Below are 21,498 nucleotides of genomic sequence, written 5' to 3' on the forward strand. Positions count from 1 at the left end.
ATTAAAAAGAAAGTCTGGCTTCTTAGAAGTTAAATATAAAGAAGTGAGGGGTGACTCAAAACTTTTGCATAGTAGTGTAAACACGGTCAAAGTTTCAAATAACAGTGTAAGTGCATGTACAATTAATCCAAATGAGGCAAAAGCACAAATGTCGGAGTGCTCTAAATGATCAGTTCATCTTTTTATTCTGCTCCGCTTGCCTTTTTTCAGACAGATCTTCAACTGAGTGGCCACACCAAAGTTGAGTATAAGATAATTAAAAATGAGTTTGAACTGTGAATAATTCAATGCTACTCTAATGAAGTCCAATAAAGAAAATATGCATATGGAAATGACAATAGTGGGCGTACTTTAAACATTTATCTGCTGATTTTTCCATCATTAATGATAAATGGCAAAAGTGGATATGGTGTTGTGGGAAGACTGTCTCACTTGTCTATATTTACCAGCACACACAATTTCCTCTTCTTTATACCACAGTTTTAATTCCACATCGGTTGGTCATATGTAAATACATTAGGACCATTTTAGGAGCAGTACAATGGCCTTGGTAGAGAAGCCCTGAATGAAACCAGGTCAGCATTATAGTCATGATAGGGAAAGATGGGGGATGAATGTCTTTGGGCAATTCTTCTTCAGTGAAAAGAAGGGGAGTCTTGTCACAGTGAATCTGAGTGTACTGTTCCTTTAGCCTGCAGCCAGCCACAGCGCCCTGCACTTCTCATGTTGGTCTTAATCCCATGAAGCTCAGCATCAGCAGCCCATGACATGGTTCAAAACAGAAGCATCTCAATATCAATTTATGGTAATTGTTTAAAAAGTCTTAAAATCCATGAAATAAAAATTGTATATGAACTTTTTATATAAAAGGATTTGTTTCTATTTCTTCCACAATAACTGTGTTTGTGTAATTTGATTTACCAGAAAATTAGTGAGAATGTAAAGTATCATATGTGGCAAAGTGCCGCTTTTGATATCCTGTCTTTGTTTACCTTGTACGGTGGTGGGGTCCTCTTATGTGCTCCTTTGATAAATAGTTGAGCAGGTAGAGCTGTTGATCAAACAAATGGGTTGAGGAGAAATAGGTGCTGACATAGTAGTATTCAGCCAAAATGCCTTTGAAAATTGCAGCTAATGGTGAAAGCAGTAGGATGAAACAATGCGCTCCGAGTCAGTGAAGCACAATTATCACGAGCCATTCATTAATGGTACACTCCTGGCAACTTATGCATCCGTTAAGACGAAGCCATTCGCAGCAAATAATGCATGAGGAAAAATAGCATCCTCCAAATCTTTGAGAAGTCTTTTCTGGCTTGCCTCAAGTTTATATATTTATTTAATGTAGTTCACGCACAATGAAAGCTTCAGCAGACAGATAAGTGGATGCGACAACCATTTACTTTGAGTAGCTTGAGGCTAATGCGTTGTGTTGAGGCTTGCTTGTTTGAACTATTATGACTCACCCTACAGACCCCTGTGATAAAACCTTCACCATGACTCACATGTCACTAAATAAACAGGACATGGAGGTCCTTGTGCTTAAATGGCATGCGTTGCTCTCTTAGGGTCCCAAAGAAGTGGCACATTGAGGCTCGACAAGTGAAAAAAGAATCTGCTGCGTGTTTAAATAATGCAGGTAATTGTTTACTTAAAAGTGACAGGTTTACAGTTTGATAACTGCTATTTGGTTCTGTTTGTGTAAATATGAGGAACAGATGAGGTGATGCTAAGCAAGGCAAGCAATGCCAAGCATGGAAAGGGGATCTGCTTAATACTGATGTCTTAGCAACACTTCTGAAAAACGCTGCCCACTGATATCTCCTCACTGCTTACTAGCATTAATCCAATTTTAGAACTGAGTTGCTTTTTGCTCTGAAGGTGGAGGCTTGGTCTCAGTTTGTTTGACCAATCGGCAGCAAATTTCAATTTGCTACCCAAGTCCTTAGTTTCTATTAAGGCTACCTGTTTAGAACATAATTATAAGCACTGTATAAATATTGTTTTAGAAAGGCTAAATATAAGGGGAAAAATGTATGTCAGGTGTCTGCTTATGTATTTTCTCTGCTCTCCCATACTGAGTCGCACACTCACCTCACGCCCACTAAACTGGGTGTAGAATCTCCACCCTGGTTCAAAATTATAGCTGTCAAAGAATTTTGTTAAATGGCCTCTATAAGAAGGTACGATATGCTTATAAGGTTTTGGTTTATATTTGTCCAACTCAGCCTGTGCAACCAAATCTTGTCCCACTTGCTCTGCCTTATTAGAATAGTAACAGAGATATTCTATACTATTACTGACAAGTTCTGCTTCACATAGGGGTTTTAGTTGCCAGGAATATATACCCTCCAGAATATTCCAGAGGGACACAGTCTGAACAGCAATATGACACCGTAAAACCATAAAATTAAAAACAAAAGAAATAATCTCCCAGTTTTGCTTTTTTCTCTTGGAGTCAGGGCAGAGACCACAGCAAGTGCAACGACATGGTGTTGCTGATTCCAGGCAGGTGCCCCTGCTGGCGTAACATGACACTAATCCAGGGCTGATCAGTGGTGGAAACAGTATAAACTGACTCGAGACAAACTGGGGCACCTGCGTGCTTCTGAACAGCTAATGTGAGACCCTGACTAAGATACTTTGATTTCGTGCCTGGTGTTTTCCCCCCTGGATCTCATTATCAGAAGGTCAACATGAGGTCACTGTTGCATGGATATAGGTAGGAGTGAAATGAGACTAGAATTTAAAACATTTTTACAAGACAAGTAGAAATCCTTGTATCCTTCCAATGAAATGGTAAATGGCCTGTATTTGTATAGCGCTTTTCTAGTCCCTAAGGACCCCAAAGCGCTTTACACAACCTGTCATCCACCCATTCACACACTGGTGATGGCAAGCTACATTGTAGCCACAGCCACCCTGGGGCGCACTGACAGAGGCGAGGCTGCCGGACACTGGCGCCACCGGGCCCTCTGACCACCACCAGTAGGCAACGGGTGAAGTGTCTTGCCCAAGGACACAACGACCGAGACTGTCCAAGCCGGGGCTCGAACCGGCAACCTTCCGATTACAAGGCGAACTCCCAACTCTTGAGCCACGATCGCCCCATTGAGCCACAACAATCTATCTGTTGATTTTATTTGGAATTACTTGTGTTGCATGTATGCTGTCCTCTATAATATACTTACCAGCCATTTCATTTGGTATCAGGTTTGATCCTGTTTTGCCTTCTTAACCACCTTAATTCTCCATGGCATAGATTCAACAAGGTGCTGGAAACATTCCTCAGAGATTCCGGTCCATATTGACATGCTTGCATCACACAGTTGCTGCTGATTGGTCAGCTGCACATGCACGATGGCCGTCTCCTGTTCCATCACATCTGAAAGGTGCTCAAATGTGGATTGACATCTGGTGACTAGTGGAGGCCATTTGAGCACAGCGAGCTCACTGTCATGTTCAAGAAAGTTTGAGATGATCTGAGCTTTGTCGGGTGTTATCCTGCTTGAAGCAGCTTTCAGAAGATGGGTACACTGTGGTCATAAAAGTAGACATGGTCAGGAGGGCAGGATGAATCTATGCTTCCATGTTGTTTTGACCCTACCATTTGAATGTCACAGCAGAAATCGAAGCTCATCAGACCAGGCAACATCTTTCCAATCTTCTACTGTACAGTTTTGGTGATCCCCTACGAAGCTTTTTTTTTTTTAGTTACTAGCCATTCTTCTCTGATCCATGGCCTCAACAAGGCCTTTTTACCCAAGGAGCGGCTGCTAAGTCGATATTTTCACATCTTTGGACCATTCTCTGTGAACCCCGGAGATGGTGCTATCCCAGTTTAGGGATAGCACTGAGTGTATACCATGATACCTGAAAGGTGAACTGAATGGTAAACGAGGATCAAAATACAAGAAGAAAGCATAATGTTGTTTAACAAGGCATAACATCTTTATTGTTATACACATAACTTCATCTCCAAAGACTTTGCACAAATCAGTGGGGTAATATGAACCTTGCGATATCAAAAGTCTCCCACAGTTTCTTTTTATTTCCTAAAATACTCAAACAAATACATCTGCTTTCCACATCCCCAATGGTACATACAGTACATCCAATTAGAAATAAAGAATTTTTTTTCCACTGTCAAACATTATCATATGTGCATTACATTACCAATTACAAACAAGTTATATTCATTGTCAAAATAGGTGTGCAAATTGTTAGAAAAATACCAACTCATACCAGATTCTGGATTGTGCTCTGTAAAAATCCTTATAAATAGTATATAATAATCTATATAAATGTCTCTAACATGCAATGTTGCAATTCAAAAAATATCCCATAAACAGACTGTTCAGGTAAACCCTCTGAAACTCCAGCCTTAACCTTTATTTGTCTACACCATAGTTTTCTTTAAATAAATGTCAGTAGTTAGTTTTTCAGTAGTTCTGTGGACGGTTTGCAAACATCAAACTGGTTGAAGCGTTCTCGAAAAGTAACGTGCTACTCATTCCTCCACCAAGGCAGAAGGATGTGATGGATACCATTTGTGTGTTTGCCAGCAACGTTATGCAATAACTACTGAGGCCAATTTTCATGAAACGTGGTGGAGAGGTGGACTATGGGCAAAGGAAGAATTTATTGAATTTTTGGTGCAGGTTGGATCACTTCCTTTAAAACTGTGAAACAGGCTGCTGGCCTTAGTGGAGGATGAGCGCTCAACTAGTTTCATAAGAGACATTATAGTAAAGTTGACCTACCAAGAAAAAAAAGGACCGCATTAAAGAAAATCTAGACATTTTAAAGCCCTTTCTGTGATGACCAGTGTTCACAAACACATCAGCTATACAATGAATAAATAATTAATCTTGGTACAGGTGACAGTAAATGTCCGCCGTATATAAATAACCACTTTGAAAATCAAAGAAACTCATGCCATACCTGCAACAAAGACTACAAGCAGCTACGATGAGGCAAGTTAAAAGCATGGTTCAGGTGATGACAACAGTCAGAGTATTTCCCACATACAACAAAGTTAAGACAAGGATGGCATTTCTTTCCCTCCCCCCCGCTTCCTCATCATTTTTGAGGTAAACAGTAGTACTGTTAAAGACTTTTGAAGGCATCTCTCTTCTCCCTGCAGCCACATTCCCCATGGCCTTGACCTGAATAAACTGTCCACAAAACTGTCTCGATCCAGTCTCATAAGCAAGCAAGCAAGCAAGCATTTCTGGGCTTACACAAGCAGCTGTGCGAGCTGCGTTTTTGCATCTTATCGTTATAGTGAAAGCAAAGAATAGTGACGAAATCCAAGCTAAATGCTCTACGCGTGTACAATGAAATAATTTTCCTTCCGATTTCATAAATAAGACATTTGTTACCCTCAGAGTGAGCGAGCTTCTAAAGTACTGCTTTCCTAATCATAATGACTGCTGTCAATTACCACTTCTCTCAAAACCAGCCTATTAAAAAGATGCGAGTCTCACAAAATAAATGGAAATAAAAAAGGATGTTCATAATGGCCATACTCGAACCTTTTGAAAGTATAAACATATTGCACTTTCAGTTACGTGGTTGTGTAACGTCAAATTACAGCTCAATTGTTGGAAATGAACAAAGGGAAAGCAAAATGTATTTATTAGTTCTGAGAAGAGAACAGATTTCTACAAGCAAATGACGGCAGGTAACCAACATTGATAGAACATCTATGAACAAAAAACTACGTTAGAACAAAAAAGAAAGAAAAACAAAGTGTTCAAAACTGTACCATGCACGGGGAGTGTTTCAAAGCAGTGTATCCTGGATCACAAAGGACGGAGCTTGAGAAAGGTGCAGTGATGTTTGGGTTAACAGAGTAAGACTGGCTAGTGACCGTGCTAGCACTGACTGCTGGCAGCGGCCATGCCCACTTTCCTCTTGCAAGAGTGGCTAGAACCCCAGAAAACTCTCCAAACACCCAAAGCGCACTCCTGCTGCGACCGTTCCCCCCTCTTCAACCCCTTCCCCCAACCCTCGAGCCGGGCTCACATCTCCCCATCAAAACGTCAGATGGCAAAATAGAAAGGCAGCTGTTTGCTCCCGTCATCTAAAAGTGCATCTCCACACTCTTCCAGCACAGTCCGTCAGCCCACTGCTATCGCTGCCAAGGCAGTGGAAGTGGGCTACAGAGACCTGTGCTTGGATCAGCACATGTGTGGGTTTCAATTACGTCTTCTTTTTTTTTTCATTTTATGTATATTTTTTTTTTAGATTGCGTATGTTTGGTTGCAATTTTTAAACATTTTCTTTATCGCACTAGACACAACATTTCACTTTAGCTTTTAGAGAAGCCAAAGGAGTGCTAATTCACGGGGCTGGCCCCTAACAAGGCCAGTGTCAGGTTGGTGTTATCGTTGCCTTCCTCTCGATTCTCTTCGGTTTCATGCTGATTCCTTTGGCCATCCCCGTGTTTCACTGGCGGCGTTTTCATGTTTCAAGGCCGACGATGCAACTGTACCAGTTGCCATGGTTCCGCTGGAACATAAGACAGTTTGTTTGTAACTTTCTGGATTTAATTGAGCCCTGTCACATTTCAGATGCACGCTGAGGCGCATCAAGGAGACGAGACATTAATTCATGCTGTGATCATTGATTTCTGTTGGAGAGCAAATATGGGATGAAACAATACAGTAAATCCGCTTACCTGAGACACAGCATCATCATGTCAGAAAATGGACAAATATAATTGCGAGACCAATATTCAACAGCATTACCATAGCAACAAGGATTGAGTTAGGACCCTGCAAAAAATGACAAAATATATAAAAATCGTACAGTAGGGAATCAAATGTACTGTAATGAGACCTCAACGTGTAACGTGTTAGCATCCCTGTATATAAAAGATGGCGTTGCTACCATGACACCACCCACTGATTCACTGAGCCTAGAGTCTAGCATTGTGGACATTTAAGACTTTTCAAACCAAATGTCACAAGTGACATAAATGAAAAAGTTTTAAAAAATCCAGGAAAGTCTACCCTAAAGCACATCCTGATTTAGCATCTATTTTATTTTAAATGATTTACACAAGTATTAAATGAACGTCATGCTGTATTAAATAAGACTTTAAACTAGCAATTGAGCTCATCAACTCCTAGGTAAATGTTTATTCAAGTCATAAAGTCATCAACTCATGTGGGAAGAAAAACTGTCATATTGCAGTTTCCAAGTTCCAAAATTTCATCCTCTTTCGCGTTTGCAGACATCCATCTTTTATATACAGGCCATGTTTCAAAGTCAAAACATGAATTTGAATCAATAAAATACAAAGAAAAAGTGGTATTGAGGGTATCACGCTACCTTTATCTTTCAAAGCGTTGTTGCAGTTCAGATTTATAGTTCTAGCTTAGTACAATACAAGATTAAAAGTTTGGGTAGTCAGTGATTATTTCATACTTTCAACTGGAATTAGTCATCAGACAACTACTCCAGAAGCTACCTAGAATGAGTCTGATATTTAAACCTGCTTTAGACAGAAAATTGGTTAATGAGATATGTGTTTGTGTCCCACCTTTGTGCTAAACTAAGCTAATCCACTACTGGGTGTAGCTTCTCATTTACAACACAACTTTCAGCAAAAAAGCACAAATGTGTGTTTAAGTCAGATATTTTTCCAAAACCTTTGCTTTAACACACACTTTCCCATCCTGTCACTTACTGTTTCTTCCGTGCTTTCTGCAATTTCCATGCTTGCTTTCTTTGTGTCTGCGAGGCTCTTTGGCTTTAGAGAATCCTGCTTCCTGAGTTTCTGGTCGCTCTTGCTCTCCCGTATAGATGCTGCCTTAGGAGTAGGTGTACTAAAAGATCTAGGGGGTTGTGGGGGCATACGTGCCAAAGCCAGGGCACTAGGCTCTTCTTCTGGATCCTCAGGTTCTGGGGGTGGAGGGACCCTTGTAGGGGCCTTGACGTAGTAACTGTGATATTCAGTGTGGAGCTGGCCATTGACTGGAATTGCAGGAGGCTGTGAAGGGGGCACAGATGCTGGGGTGGGTTGCTGAACTTTAGTGGGTTTAGGTGGAGCTTCGATTTGGGCCTGAGAAGCTTTGGGCCCATCGGTGACAGGCTGCCGTTCTTCTTTACTCAGCTTCCTACTAGACCGCTCATCCTTGCTGGTCTTCTGACTTAGTTTCTCTTCTTTGCTAATCTTGCGGGAAGGTTTTTCTTCTTTGCTGGTTTTGCGGCTGGTGCTGTTGTTGGTGAGCTGTCCTTTCTTCTTGCTGGATTGAGGTGAGGGCGGCGGTGTGGTTGCAGGGCTGGTCGCAGGAGAGTGGGGAGGCGTTGTGCCTTTTCGGTAAAAGTGGGGAGAATCTCTCGGAGAGCTGTCCTTCTTTTCAACAGGGACCTCTTTAATCTCCACTGGCTCCTTTAACTGCTGTTTTACATAGTCGGGACCTGAATGGGGGAGACAGGTAAAACGCATTAACGTGACATACTGTTTGCCTTCAACACACAGATGAAATTTAAACCACATCTACCCTCAAGCGCAGTTAAACTTTCAAATAAAATATTCATCAACATTATATTGAAATTCAATAACTCCGCAAAGCCTAGAAAAGAGGGTCCCGGGGAGACAGAAAGAAATGGACTGATTAATGCAAGGTCACAAACACCATTTCACAAAGAAAGCCTCCCCTGCAAGCTCATCTTCATCATCAGTCATTCTCTTTTATCAGTATGTCGCTTTCCTGGAAAGTCTTTTCAGTTCTTAGCATCCAATATGGCCACGCAGATAATGAGAGGTGACCCCGAGGTACAGCACTGACACACTTTGATGCGAGGAAGATCATTCCTTTTACTACAGAAAGAGCTTTTGGACTGCCTGGGTTAGTGGACGCTAACGGACTTTGAGACTAAATGAAAACTTCTCTTTCAACTATGTAGATGTTGAAATCTCCTCTAATATCCTTTTTAACGTGCAGACAATATAGCTGAATGTAAATGTAATTTCGCATGTGGGTAAAGTGGCACCTTATCTGTCCCTTCTGTTCTCCTGCTGAATTAACATTTATTAGAGACATTAAGCTCTTTGTTCGCCTGTTTTTCTCCCCTTCGCCTGAATTAGATGGTGTCAGAGTGACTAAGAGGAGGGATAATGTTGCTTTGTTTGAAGTATATCAGGCGGTATGAGCAGAAAATGATTCTCTGCATTCCATATGATAGAAATAAATAAAGGAGTTATAGAAAAAAAAAATTTGGCTGTTATGCTCTATCTGCACGTTGACTCGTTCAGCACAGACTCATTGAGCTGGAAAATGGTTGATCTCAGAGATCAGTCTTGTCTCATACATGCCTGACACCAATTAAGCTTGCACAGTACGATTTAGTCTCAAAGAGTTAACATTCATTTGCCACTCATCAGTTCTTGGAACAATTACGCAAATCCAGAAGGTAACAAGTCTATCCAGTCTCATATGAGTGTAATCGGCCTTACTGGGGAATCTTTCGGGCCTCAGTACTCTTAAGCCCAAAGTACTTTTCAGCTGCGTGGCAGCCTAATTTGTTTCATAGCCACCACAACCAGTAAGACCCACTACAAACAGACATGGGGACATTTGAACATCTGTGGGGCTTAATATATCTGCTGAGCTTAATTTCACACCATAGCTCAACAAGAGTTAGGGCCTCGTGGGCGGATCCAGGCAATTTCACTATGGATGGGGACGGATTCCTTCAAGAGGTTCCAGGCATTTTCTGAATGGTTCTTGGCACTTAAACACTCCGCCCTCCCCAACACCACAGCCTCAAACAGATAGAGGACCACAACACTGGGCGTCAGGAAAATCTACACTTCTGCAGCCATGCTCAATTCCAAACTATGCCGATCATGCTTTTCCTGTTTCAAAATAACACTTGTGAATGTACAGGATATATTTATGATTGTTTTGTAGATATTTCAGGAAGTCTACATCCTCTTGACAAGTTAGTGAAGATTTATTAGAGCTGCTCTTCCAAGGAATCCTGCCAGGTCAGCTGGAACATGTACTGGTTACCCAAATGGCTGTGGTGTTTCTTTCCGTTGCGAACATTGATCAACTGGGCTGAGTCTGCAGCCTTCTCAAAGAGGGTCATTAAAATAGGCCATGATACCCAGCCATGACCAAAACAAAAATACTTGAGATACAAACACAGATAAAAATGCAAGTTTCAGCATTAGGGAGATTTTTTTGTATCCTCAACTTATTTATTTTCAATAACTCAAACACTTTACTTTCTTCTCACACGACTGTTGTATCTTTGAGGTTTATTTGAATGCGAGCTTTTGTTTAAGCTGCAGGATGCCAGTTCAGTTTATGTTAATCCACAGCACATTTTCTGCTCCACTGCACTCTTAGCAAAACACACGCTCTTTCCCTCTCTCTGGCACCCACACGCAGAAGATCACACACACACAAAACACAACAGATTGGCTGCTTAAGACCTAACCAGCCCTGTCCTTAATATGAGATGAACAGCGGTAGCAGGGGGAAAAGCCTGGGGCCGGGGTAAGTGTGGGCATCAATGTTTATGTGTAATGGGGGGAGGCGGGCGGGGGGGGTGGAGTACAGTATATGCGATTACACATCTGCTGCCATTGTGCATCTGAGTACACCTCAGCTTAAGGCTCATAGGAGTCAAGAGTTTTTGGATGAATGATGACAGGTCTACATGGAAATGCACACTTCCACATAGCAAACTTTGCCACCTAGCTTTATTTTTCCACACGGTAGTTAAATGAAAATTCCTGGTTTATCTGCTTTGACGACTCATTTGCTTTTGTTTGATATACTGGATATACTGCGTTATACATGCGTTGTACATGTATAAGTCTGTTCTATGTGCTGGGATCTCAGCTTGCTCGGTTAGATTTAAGATTCATAACTCCATTTGCAGCTTTTGAGATTTTCTCTTTCTTCCTCCTACTCACACTGGCAGATGGGCAGAGGGAGCTGTTATTGTTTGGCCAGATTACATTCACTACGGTTACATAGCCTACGCAGACACATGCAGAAATTAGTGACAAACTAAAGAAAAAGCTGAACCCTTGACCCCGCACTATGAGGACACGCTGTGAGGGGATTTTGATGGCAAGGCTTGGATCCACTTGTCCCCCACTTAGAGGGAAGGATCACTGCAAATCAATACAAGGCATTTCTCCGTGATCACCTATTCGATAAAGAAAGTGGTCTTTTCTAGGATTACAGTACCCCCATTCACAGGGCATTAAGGGGGTCACTGAATGCTTTTATGAGTATAAAAAAGGGATGAATATTTTATGCTATGGTTTTTACAGTCACCAGATATTAGCCTCTTTACTCTCTCTATATATTTTAGACGAATCATGTTCAATCCCTTCAGTAGGTTTCCAGAGAGGCTCAACACATTGCTAATATGCTTTAGGTTTTTTTTCCCTTTTGATTTGTTACCCATCTGTATGCATTTGAAATTATGTAAATAAAAGATTTCCCTACTGTCATTTGCTAATGGGTGAATGTGATCACTGTCTGACTGCGCTTTGTTTACAAAAGCCCACATGCAAAGAAGAACCTTGAAGGCCTCACATGCACACACGCTGACAGGAGGGACTGGCAGTAATATATCACCACCGTAATGCAATGTTTTGTCTCTGCCTGTCTGCCTTATTCTACTTTTTGATTACGACCATTTCAAAAAAGTGGGACACATAAATAGTTTTTGAAATCTGGTCAGTCACGTAAGGTAATTTATATCCTGTATCCCTGAAAGTCAAAAGAAGGTTCTGATTTACTTTAAACTTCACATGAGCTACTGCGGTGAAACTTACTGCACACCTGCTGCTATGAATAAACAGCAGCACCTGCCCACGTCTGATTTTCAGCCTTGACAGGTCGAGGCTTTTATGGTTCCGCCAGGTCCAAGTGCACCTTGACCGGGTCAAACAGGGCAGAGCAGGACCCCTGCTGGTCCCCTCACCCTCCAGCAACCCCATCCCCCATACTCCACACCCTCTATGACCCATTGAAGGAAGGAACAGCTGCTCTGCCTTGGCCCAATGGAGGGGGCGAGTGTGGGACTGAGCTCGTCTCAGTGCATAAGGATTTCAGCTATGTCTCCATTAGACACCAGTGAGCACACATCGGCACCAAATATAGCCCAATTAACGTCACCCCACAGGCCACGCCCAGCTAACCCACTCTACTGCCCCTCCAGGGTGCTGTGTGTGAATCAATCATAAAGGTCAGGGTCCCGTTCCCTATGACCCTCACATTGCTTTTGAAGTACACACTCCTAATCTTGGTGATAATCTCCTATGAGTACAAAATGCCAGTTATGAACAACAGGGGGCTTGGGCCCGTTGTTGCTACCCTAGAGGATTTGAGTTTGAACATCTTTGCCTCACTGTAACATCATGACAAACAAGGTTATAACAGAAAAAATATTCTAAATAACTTTTTCCATAATTGAGAGCAACAACTGCTGTAGTCGCCTTACAAAAAAGCTGCAAATAGGGGTAGCTATTTACACTCGAACATGACCTAATTAGCAAAAGGGCAGAGCACAAACCAGCAACAATCCTAGAAAATCTGAGCTAGACTCTACAAAAACCAGCTTGTTCATAAACAAGATATAAATTAATACGCGATTTGACTCTTTGCAGGTGCCCCTCTGGCCGTCAGCTGGGTTTACCAGACACGCTTACGTAACTTGAACGTTTAAATGCTGCGGCTCAGATGTCGCCCTGCGCCGCACATTATTATGACATCGGCCACTCTCTCATTCATGATCTGACTTATAAGGCAAGGACACTCTCCGCACAGACTTGTGAACCCGGAGATCACCCAGCCTGCCAAGCATGACCACTGTTTTCCACAACACAAACAAGTCTCCCGATGTCTCTAGCTCCCTGGCTGGCCATTTCTGCGGCTTAGTGAAGGGACATGCTTGAATGGGTCCCATTGTCAATCTATTTCTCACCCTCTATTTTGCGGTGGCTTCTGGCAAACACCCAAGGTCACTAGCTCATAGGCGTAAATATATTACACCAAGTGGAAGAGGAAAGCATAGTATAGGTCTTACACTGTAAATATAAATAAACAAAACAAAAATAAAAAGGTGTGCATTCAGTGTTTTACCTGGAGCCCACCTGCACCACAAGGTTTTTAGCAAAAACACACCTCGCTCTCTGACTATTAATACAGTAGGATATGACCCTAAAGCTCAGCTTATCTTGTAAATTACATAAAGAGTTGAGTTGACGTCTCAACTGTGAACTAGTGTATAGTGTGAAAGGGTTAGCTGGTCATGCTTCACGTAGATAGAAGATATTCCTGTCCGGTATTAGGAACAAAAGACCTTTACTGATTTAACTCACAAGCACCCATAAGCCATTTCTACACTCCACCAAAGGACGAGTTTATGTAATGCAAAAAAAAGAACAGAAATGTTTTACATTCACACTTTTTTTTGGTCAGAGTTTATCACTGCAAATTTTAGCAGGCATATCTGAGCTGTTACTGCAGGCCTTTGAGGGCTAAGACAAAGCTTTCGGCCAGAAAACAGTAGCCGACTGTGCTTTGTCTAAGCACAAACACAGTCCTCCATTGTGGTGCTACAAATCATCTTCAGTACCTCTAGTCTTCGATTACAGACCCAGAACTCCAGTCCCTGCTCTTTTGTGCACCCAGAACAAGCTCATTACTTACTCACACACAGTCAGTGTAAACAACCCTAAAACTATGCAAATACCATCATTCACACACAGTACCCAACCCCTTACCCATTACCCAGTCCCAAAAATGTGTTTTCATGGACAAATTAGTTGTTGGATTTTAGATCAGCTTGATTTTTTCAATGTCCCACCGATGGGTGTGAATCACATTTGGGCTCCTGCGACAGTCTTTGCTTTAACTGCAGATTCAGTGCTGGTTTAGCACACCTGCAGTCTGTTTTGTATTCCGACCATAAAATAGTAATGGTAGATAATTAACACACTCTAAAAGCCTGTGATGGGAACATGAAGCATAACAAGGACACAAGTAAGATTACCTGGCTGGTAGAAGTTGGGTGAGAGCTCCCGGGCAACCGCCCTGGCAATTTCAGATTCATGCACCGCAGAGATCGCGGCCTGGTCTGCAGCCTCACTTTTTGTCCTAGCATGGGCTGTTCTGTGAATGCATAAACAAAAATAAGTGTTAGAAAAATTGAAACAATGAAGAGCTGCTCTCCACCATGTCCACAGTAACAACACAGACATATAACGGGCACACTGGTGGGCAGTGCCAGCGTAACCTGCTGCTCTTTATCTGTCATCAATCATCAAAGAACCTTGTATTTAAACCTTTTTCAGATCTATACATAAAATAACATAAAAAAAATCAAGAGACAGAAGAGCAACATGTTTTGAGATCAATATAGGGGTATTATGGAAATGTGCTGTGATGAAGCAGAGAGAGGCCAAGGGTGACCAGCTTAACAAAGCCTTAAAAAAAACTCAGCTGAGAGGTATTGTGCGTGTCCACATGTGAAAACACGCAAACCATGGCTATAGGCAGTATCTCTGTGCCAGGGAATGAAGATGTCTCTCTCCCTCTCTTCTACCACTGCGGTTATTTAAAAATAAAGACACCAAACAAACACATAAAGATCATCAATTAAAGTTGATTACTCACTTAAATCTAAAAATGACAGTGACAAAAAAAAAATGCTCAAGTGATATGAGACAAGTGCAACGAGGAACGTGAGGATCTAGATGGGAAGTTCAAGTATCACTTTAAGAATTGACAGCTGTGCCCGCTGCCCTGCTTAACCCCACTCATCCCTCTTCCTCTCCATCTATCTCGCACTGTCCTGTGTTCTCTCTTTCAATCAATGCTCCTGTTTTGTTTTTTCCCCCGATCCTGCTTCATCCGTCTATTGGCTCATGCCATCATCACTCTGCATCCCTACTCCTCCCCTCCCTCCCACCGCCTTGCTGTTAGAGTGACCCCATCCGGACAGATGTCTCTATTTCTGTCCTTGGACTCTGGGGCTGTCCTGTTTCAGAGGACAGGAACATTAAGATATTAAAATTCATGAGGAACCAAGAAATAAGCAAACAGACAAAGGACATGCTGAGGGTATGTTTGACCAGCTGCAGATAAAAATTCGGATTCAAGAATCTTTAACAGTATAACTCATAAAGTCTCGGTTCTTGCTGCGCTACAGGAATTTCACTGGTGTGGCTCATACTAGGCCAACTGTAGCATTCATTGTCTTCCTCAGGAAAGCTACGGCAGCTAAAAATTGACAATAAAGCATTCCAGTTACATCACACCACTGACATGCATACTGCTCGCCGCACATGCTATCAGAAGGACACCGAGGCTTCTATTTCTGCAATGTGTGAAATATCCTGCTATGTGAATGGAAGCATGAATGTGCCTCGAATGTATACAGCATGCCCATGGCATGTCCTAAGGATCTTCACAGAGGAGTGGGCATTAATTCATGGCCAGGCAGAGGAAGTGATGCAGACTGTTCCCAGACAGGATATCTGGTGGTGGGAGGTGACAGGCGGAGAATGATGGGAGTAGAGGTGTGATAGAGCACTGGGACAAGAGGAGAGTGAAATGGAAGGTGAGAAAACATGGGCATGTCGAAGACGGAGATGAAATGCATGGTTCTTTTTTTTTGCCTGACATATAGCAACTTAATTAAACTTGCACTGTACACATGGACAGTTCACTGTTGTTCACTTTTTACATGTGACTTTTGCGGATTCATTCATCTTCCTGCTTCCGAGGGAAACATCTAGATCACCCTGTAGATATATTAGAGGGTTTTCCCCAATAGGAGCTCCCGATGAGGTAATGAGCTGTGAGAATTGCAGCCATAAAAATCTGAGCAGAAAGACAGCAAAATGCTTCACCGAGCAGATGATAGCTCTCTGTACAGCATGCATCACCCCAGCCAGTTAGTGGCATGCAAATCCTTCCAACAGAGAGCCAAAGTACGCATGAAAACAAACTCTTCACACATTATGAAATGAAATGCACTGTCTTTGCCATGGTAGAGGAAATGAAAAAAAAAAACCTGGGTAAACAACAAACAAACGCAAACTCAGGAGTGACCTTGGAGAAAGTTTTTGGAGCGGCGACTTGTAAGACAGTCTGCCCATGAATACAAAGCAACACCTGCTCACGTCTAGCTTTTGGGTTGTGCAGACAGACCTGTGCGGGGATGCTGGGGAGCCTGCTTGCACACGCACAGACACACTTGGCAGTTTGTAGACATTTGGACAAAGCCTTAAAAGGGTGCAAAACCTTGAAGTGACTCCTTCTGGAGCGTCATCTGCGAGATGATATTGATAAAGCCTTGCGGCTGGCTGTTTCATTAATGTGACAAATCAAGAGTGTGAAAACAGTTGAGTCAGTTTGGCAGCGAGTGTGGCGGATGGTCTTTCTGTCTGTGTGTATTTGAAACATGGGGGAGAAAAAGAAGGGGGGGAAGGAGAGAATAACTGAGCCAAAGGAGAAAAGTGGGAGCAAGAGAAAGAAAGAGGGGGCGAGAGGCTGCCCCTTTAAAGACTCTTCGGCATTTAGAACTGCTGAGGTATGCATCTCAGCCCCTCTAATTTTACTGTAGGGTTAAATTTCAGTCCTCAGGCCACAGGCAGCACGGTGCATCACGCTATAAGGGCTGTTATGCCTCGGTCGCATGCTGAATACAGTATTATGTGTGTATGCGCCTGTTGCGTGTGTGTGTGTGTGTGTGCAAATTCCCAATAGTAAGGCTTCAGTCCATCACTCCCTAGGCTATAGCCTATTTGAGAAATCTCTTTCACATATGCTGGCACAGTTTTGAACCCCTCTATTGCCTTTCGGTCCCCTCTGCACCCATCCTGTTTTTATTTTCTGTCATTTTTCTGCTCTTTACCACACTAACCTATTCCCCTTCCCCCTCAATCCAAGCTTGATAGCTTAACTGGAATGCTTACTAGTACAAGATATTAGATGAGTCTTTACTAGGGTTGCCAACCGTCCCTTAAAATACGGAATCGTCCCGTATTTCGAAACAAAAGTACACGTCCCGTATTGAGCTAATAAGGGACGCACTTTGTCCCGTAATACAGTGAGAATCAAAAGTAGTCTATAAATGTTAATGGAATTAACGCTTTGTTTGAAAACATAATTCCCAGCCCCTCTCCTGCTTTGTGACCAATGAGCTGACAGCACACTTATGACAATTCGAGTATGACAATTCAGATTACCGCTCATCTCATTGGTCGAGGAAAGGTCGCTTACGGAGAAAATACCGGAAGACAACAGATGACCACAACAAGAAGCATGGCCAACAGGGAAACAAACGCTGACACTGCGGTGCAAGTCTCGGACGACAGTACACCTAAAGCTGGGCAGACACTGTGCGATTTTTTCAGTCGCGTTATTCAGCTCCTGCTCAAACTGCACGATTGACTCGCAGGAGTTAGAAGTTGGTAGGTCACGATGCAGGGTCTCACACTATACCGCCCGATGCTCTGATGCGACCTGAGTGCTCACACTGTGCCTCCATAACATGAAGGTTATAACAGAAAATCTGTCGCTCTCCCTCTCCCTCTCTGTCTTTCACTCACACAGACACACAAACCACCACCATCAACTTTGCTAAATTGCTAATGAAAAACATTGATCAGGCAGCTGTGATTGAGCAGCGATGTAGATCCAACTATTTTCACGGTTGTTGTGGTCGTGATCATTTTGTGAGGCCACATTGGAAAGCTCATCCGAGCCTTTTCGAAGTTCTACAAGTAGTGCCTCCATCGCTTGTGTCCAGATCACACGCTGCACAGCCGTGCTGCTCCATCTTTTTCACCGACGTTTACGTGTTTGCGCGTGAGCAGTGTGAGCGCCTGTGGTGACACCTTCACGAGCGATTGATGATCGGGAACTGGTCGTGAGGTGATAATCACTTCTCGTTACCCCACGTATACTACACGATGCACGATGAAGGCCAAAATCGGTCCGATCACTCAAAAATCGGCTCAAAATGGGCCAAAAACCGCACAGTGTGAGCCCAGCATTAGAGCAGCAATGTTTGTTCCCCTCAGAGAAAGGGAAGAATGGGAAAAGGAAAACACCTGGCTGGAAAAAGTTAATATGGGCATGTGCAGTGAATATCAGCGCTATGTGGCCAGAAGTGTGATAATATAATTTATTTTGTGTAATAAACAACTGCAAGGATAGATGATTACAACAAATAGATGACTAATACATAAAAGTAATACATAGATGAATAATGATGATGAGTTATGATGCGTAATCATGGGAACAAGCGGGTTTACAAACAGGAGCAGCTGATTAGCATTAGAAAAGCTGAAATAATACCTCAACTGAAGCCAATTGTACTAAATGCACTAAATGTGCACTGTTACAAGAATATTTTTCTTTCTATTGTTTTCTATTATTTTAAGTTAAGCAGGACAGAGTTCTTTTAAAGAAAGATTTACTTATATTCTCAAAAGTTAAGCATGACAGGCTTCTGTTTAAGAAAGAGACCTGTTTTACTGTGTTAATGTTGTCATTTTGAGCTAAAAATAAATGGCTAAATGATCATTTGTTTCACATGTGTTCATATCACAAAGAATAGAATATGCATGTACTTAAATCAACTTCAAGTCAAATGGTTAAAAAAATAATTTCACACACAAAAAAAGAGCTAGAAAATTCACCACACTGGGAAGGGTGAAGACAACTGGGTCGCCCGGCCCTGGCCACGAGGTGTCCCTTATTTATTTTTCAGGGAGTTGGCAACCCTAGTCTTTACCTTGTCTGTGATAGACAACAGCTATCCTTTAAACTCCATCACTCTCTTTATTTGCCCACAACCAAGAGCAAACTATTGCTACTACAAAGCAAGGGTCATGTTCCATTTGTCTGCTCTGAGTGCACAAATCAGTGCATGAAAGGATATAATAAATGAACAGAAACTGCTGTCCTATATCTTGGCCAAACAATCCCCACTCCAAAGCAGCAGCACAGACAGTCTGCACAAATTAGCACTTAGCTTGCCCCGCACATATATCCATGCAAGGCTGCTATTGAATTCCCGGCTGGTGCTAATTCAGGATTACTCAAGCATGACTAACACCATTAGCGGTTAGCTAAAACCGACTCTGAAATTATTCAGGAATTATTCTCGGACTGAGGCCTTGGCTCATATTACCAGGGGCTGCAGCAGTGGGGGACACAATAGCTTTTGCAAATTAGGTTCAAAGGGAAAGATGGAGTGGCTGTTATTATGAGATAAGCTAACATTATGCTGAAGAGAGAGCTGTGTTGCTGTATAATGGAAATATTTATGCACGCTCATGTCTGACTCATGTCTAACATGTATTGTACTGATGTTTGGAGGGGATGGGCTCTGTGCTCGGTCCTTTCTTCTGTTTTGTATTGCCTTTTTTTTGTACTGTTACTCTTTTTTAAGGACAAATAAAGAAATCTTTGTTTTTATTTCACTGTCAGACTGAAAGCTTTGTTCTCCCTGATATGCCACAGTATGCACAGACCTATCCATACACGTCTACGAAGACTCAGTGACTGGAGAGGCTCAAACCTCCTCTGGAATTAACATCAGCGAAAAAAACTGTGTGCCTGGAGCTTCATGACACGGGTTTCCATGATAGAGCAGCTCCCGTTGGTGTGATATGTAGGTAGCATGTGACAGTGTTTAGGCAACCAATGTTTAACATCTGTTGACTATGCGTACAATAAGAGGAGTATATAAAATAAAGTCCTGCAATTAATCGAGTAAACATGGGGTTAAATATGTGTGGAAAAAATAGCAATGATTCTGTACTATTTGCCAATTTCTGATTTCTGCCATCATGACATCATTTTTTCCTCCCCCTCAGATTTTGTATTTTTCATAGAGGTTGAACTAACAGGTAGAGACAAACTGAGAAGCTGTTCCCAAACAGACTTCATTTCTGGGAAGAAGAATGAGTAGAATCAGTTTTGATTAAACAGGAAAATCCCCAAACTCTGCCAACATTTTTGGCTGTGGATTACAAACAGACCTAATCTCCCGCTGGTATTTTCTACTCAAGAGCTATAAAGTGAACCCTCCACCTCGCCTAACCCTCATCGGGTAACGGGCGTAACATGCAGGTATGTGAATCTATCAGGATTTTATCGTGTTCTTCTCAACACGGCACTGATCTGTGGTACATGTTTGGACCTCTGATATGTTGAAGGCCTGATACGCTCTTCGTGCCGTTACGAATCCTTGGGCGTGTTGAGAGAGAGACACAGAATCTCTTACCGAGATGATCCCTCTGGTTTTGGTGAAGGGCAGTGGCGGGGATTCAGACCTCAGCTCTGTGTCAACACTGTTGGTGAAACATGGCCACAGCTGATACAGCTAATGACACAGAGGGGGAGGGAGTGATGTTGGCTAAAGAATTCGCAGCAGAGAAACAGCTTATATTTGTTTTTCCAGTTGAGCAAAAGCAAATATAAGCAATGAAAATATGAGAGGCTTGATGACGAAAAAAAGACTTTTGACAAATATGTCAATTCAGATTCACTCAGTTCACCTATGTGTTCCTAAATATTTATTTTATACATATTATATACATACAAAGTGACAAGTAACTCATAAAAGAGATCGGGAACTAATAATATGAGTTACTAATAAATACTGGGACATCAAATTTAAAAAAAATTCCAGTAAAAAGACAAAGTAGTTATTAAATATCTCACAAGCTAACCTGTATATAAGAATGACATACAATCCTTAGAAAAAGTTAGCAATGGAACCAAGATCCTATTTCATTAATGGTTATCTTACACTATATCAATTAAATGTTAGATATTTAAAAGTTTGAGGTATTTTCATATTCAATCCAAAGGTGATCCAATGGTGATTGGAGCTTGGTGACATGGCGCGTACTAAAAGGCCCAAAGTGTGTCATGAAAATATCCCACACAATACCACACCGCCACCAGCACCAGCACCAGCCTGAACCATTGATAAAGAGTGAGTTGAATCCATGCTTTCGATTCCAAATTCTGACCCTACCCTCTAAATGTCGCAGAAAAAAAATCGAGACTCATCAGCAGCGATTTTCCAGTCATCTTCTTTCCAATCACAGTGTGCCTGTGTGAATCAAAACTTCAGTTTCTTGTTCTTAGTTTACAGAAGTGTGCTCTTCTGCTGCTGTAACCCAACTGCTTCAAGTGTTGTTTGTTCAGAGATGCTGCCTGTCAGCATTCTGGCTATTTTACTCTGACTTTTGACACCAACAAGCCATTTTTCACCCAGAGAACTGACGCTCACTGCATATCTTGTCTTTTTCAGACCATTCTCTGTAAACCCTAGAGATGGATTGTGTGAAAACTCCCAGTAGATCGACATCTTCTGAAATGCAATGCCATGTTTAAAGTCATTTAAATCACCTTCTTTCCCCATTCTGATGTTCACTTTGAACTTCAGCAGGGTCATTTTGTCCATGTTTAAATGCCTAAA

The 21,498-nt window shown here is 42.1% G+C and overlaps 3 protein-coding genes across 3 annotated transcripts in view; all 3 read right to left on the reverse strand.

Annotated features, from left to right (window-relative positions):
- LOC309714561 (uncharacterized protein) overlaps nt 1-21,498 on the reverse strand; it is a gene marked incomplete at its 3' end in the record, with an annotated part of 172,592 nt that overhangs the window by 87,616 nt on the left and 63,478 nt on the right. The gene's annotated exons all lie outside the window — the stretch shown is intronic.
- The window catches only part of LOC309714302 (uncharacterized protein), a 159,453-nt gene that overhangs the window by 87,557 nt on the left and 50,398 nt on the right, over nt 1-21,498 (reverse strand). The gene's annotated exons all lie outside the window — the stretch shown is intronic.
- Nucleotides 3,927-21,498, reverse strand: part of jph1a (junctophilin 1a) — a 34,836-nt gene continuing 17,264 nt past the window's right edge. Inside the window, exons 4-7 of the mRNA XM_082546632.1 lie at nt 14,041-14,159; nt 7,697-8,430; nt 6,683-6,779; nt 3,927-6,513 (exon numbers count right to left, since the gene is read on the reverse strand). Of these exons, the coding sequence (XP_082402758.1) occupies nt 6,699-6,779; nt 7,697-8,430; nt 14,041-14,159 (934 nt within the window). The 3' untranslated portion in view covers nt 3,927-6,513; nt 6,683-6,698. The remainder of the gene's footprint in view (nt 6,514-6,682; nt 6,780-7,696; nt 8,431-14,040; nt 14,160-21,498) is intronic.

Source organism: Aulonocara stuartgranti, assembly GCF_965226115.1.
Source record: "Aulonocara stuartgranti genome assembly, chromosome: 9".
In the NCBI taxonomy this organism is placed as follows: domain Eukaryota; kingdom Metazoa; phylum Chordata; class Actinopteri; order Cichliformes; family Cichlidae; genus Aulonocara; species Aulonocara stuartgranti.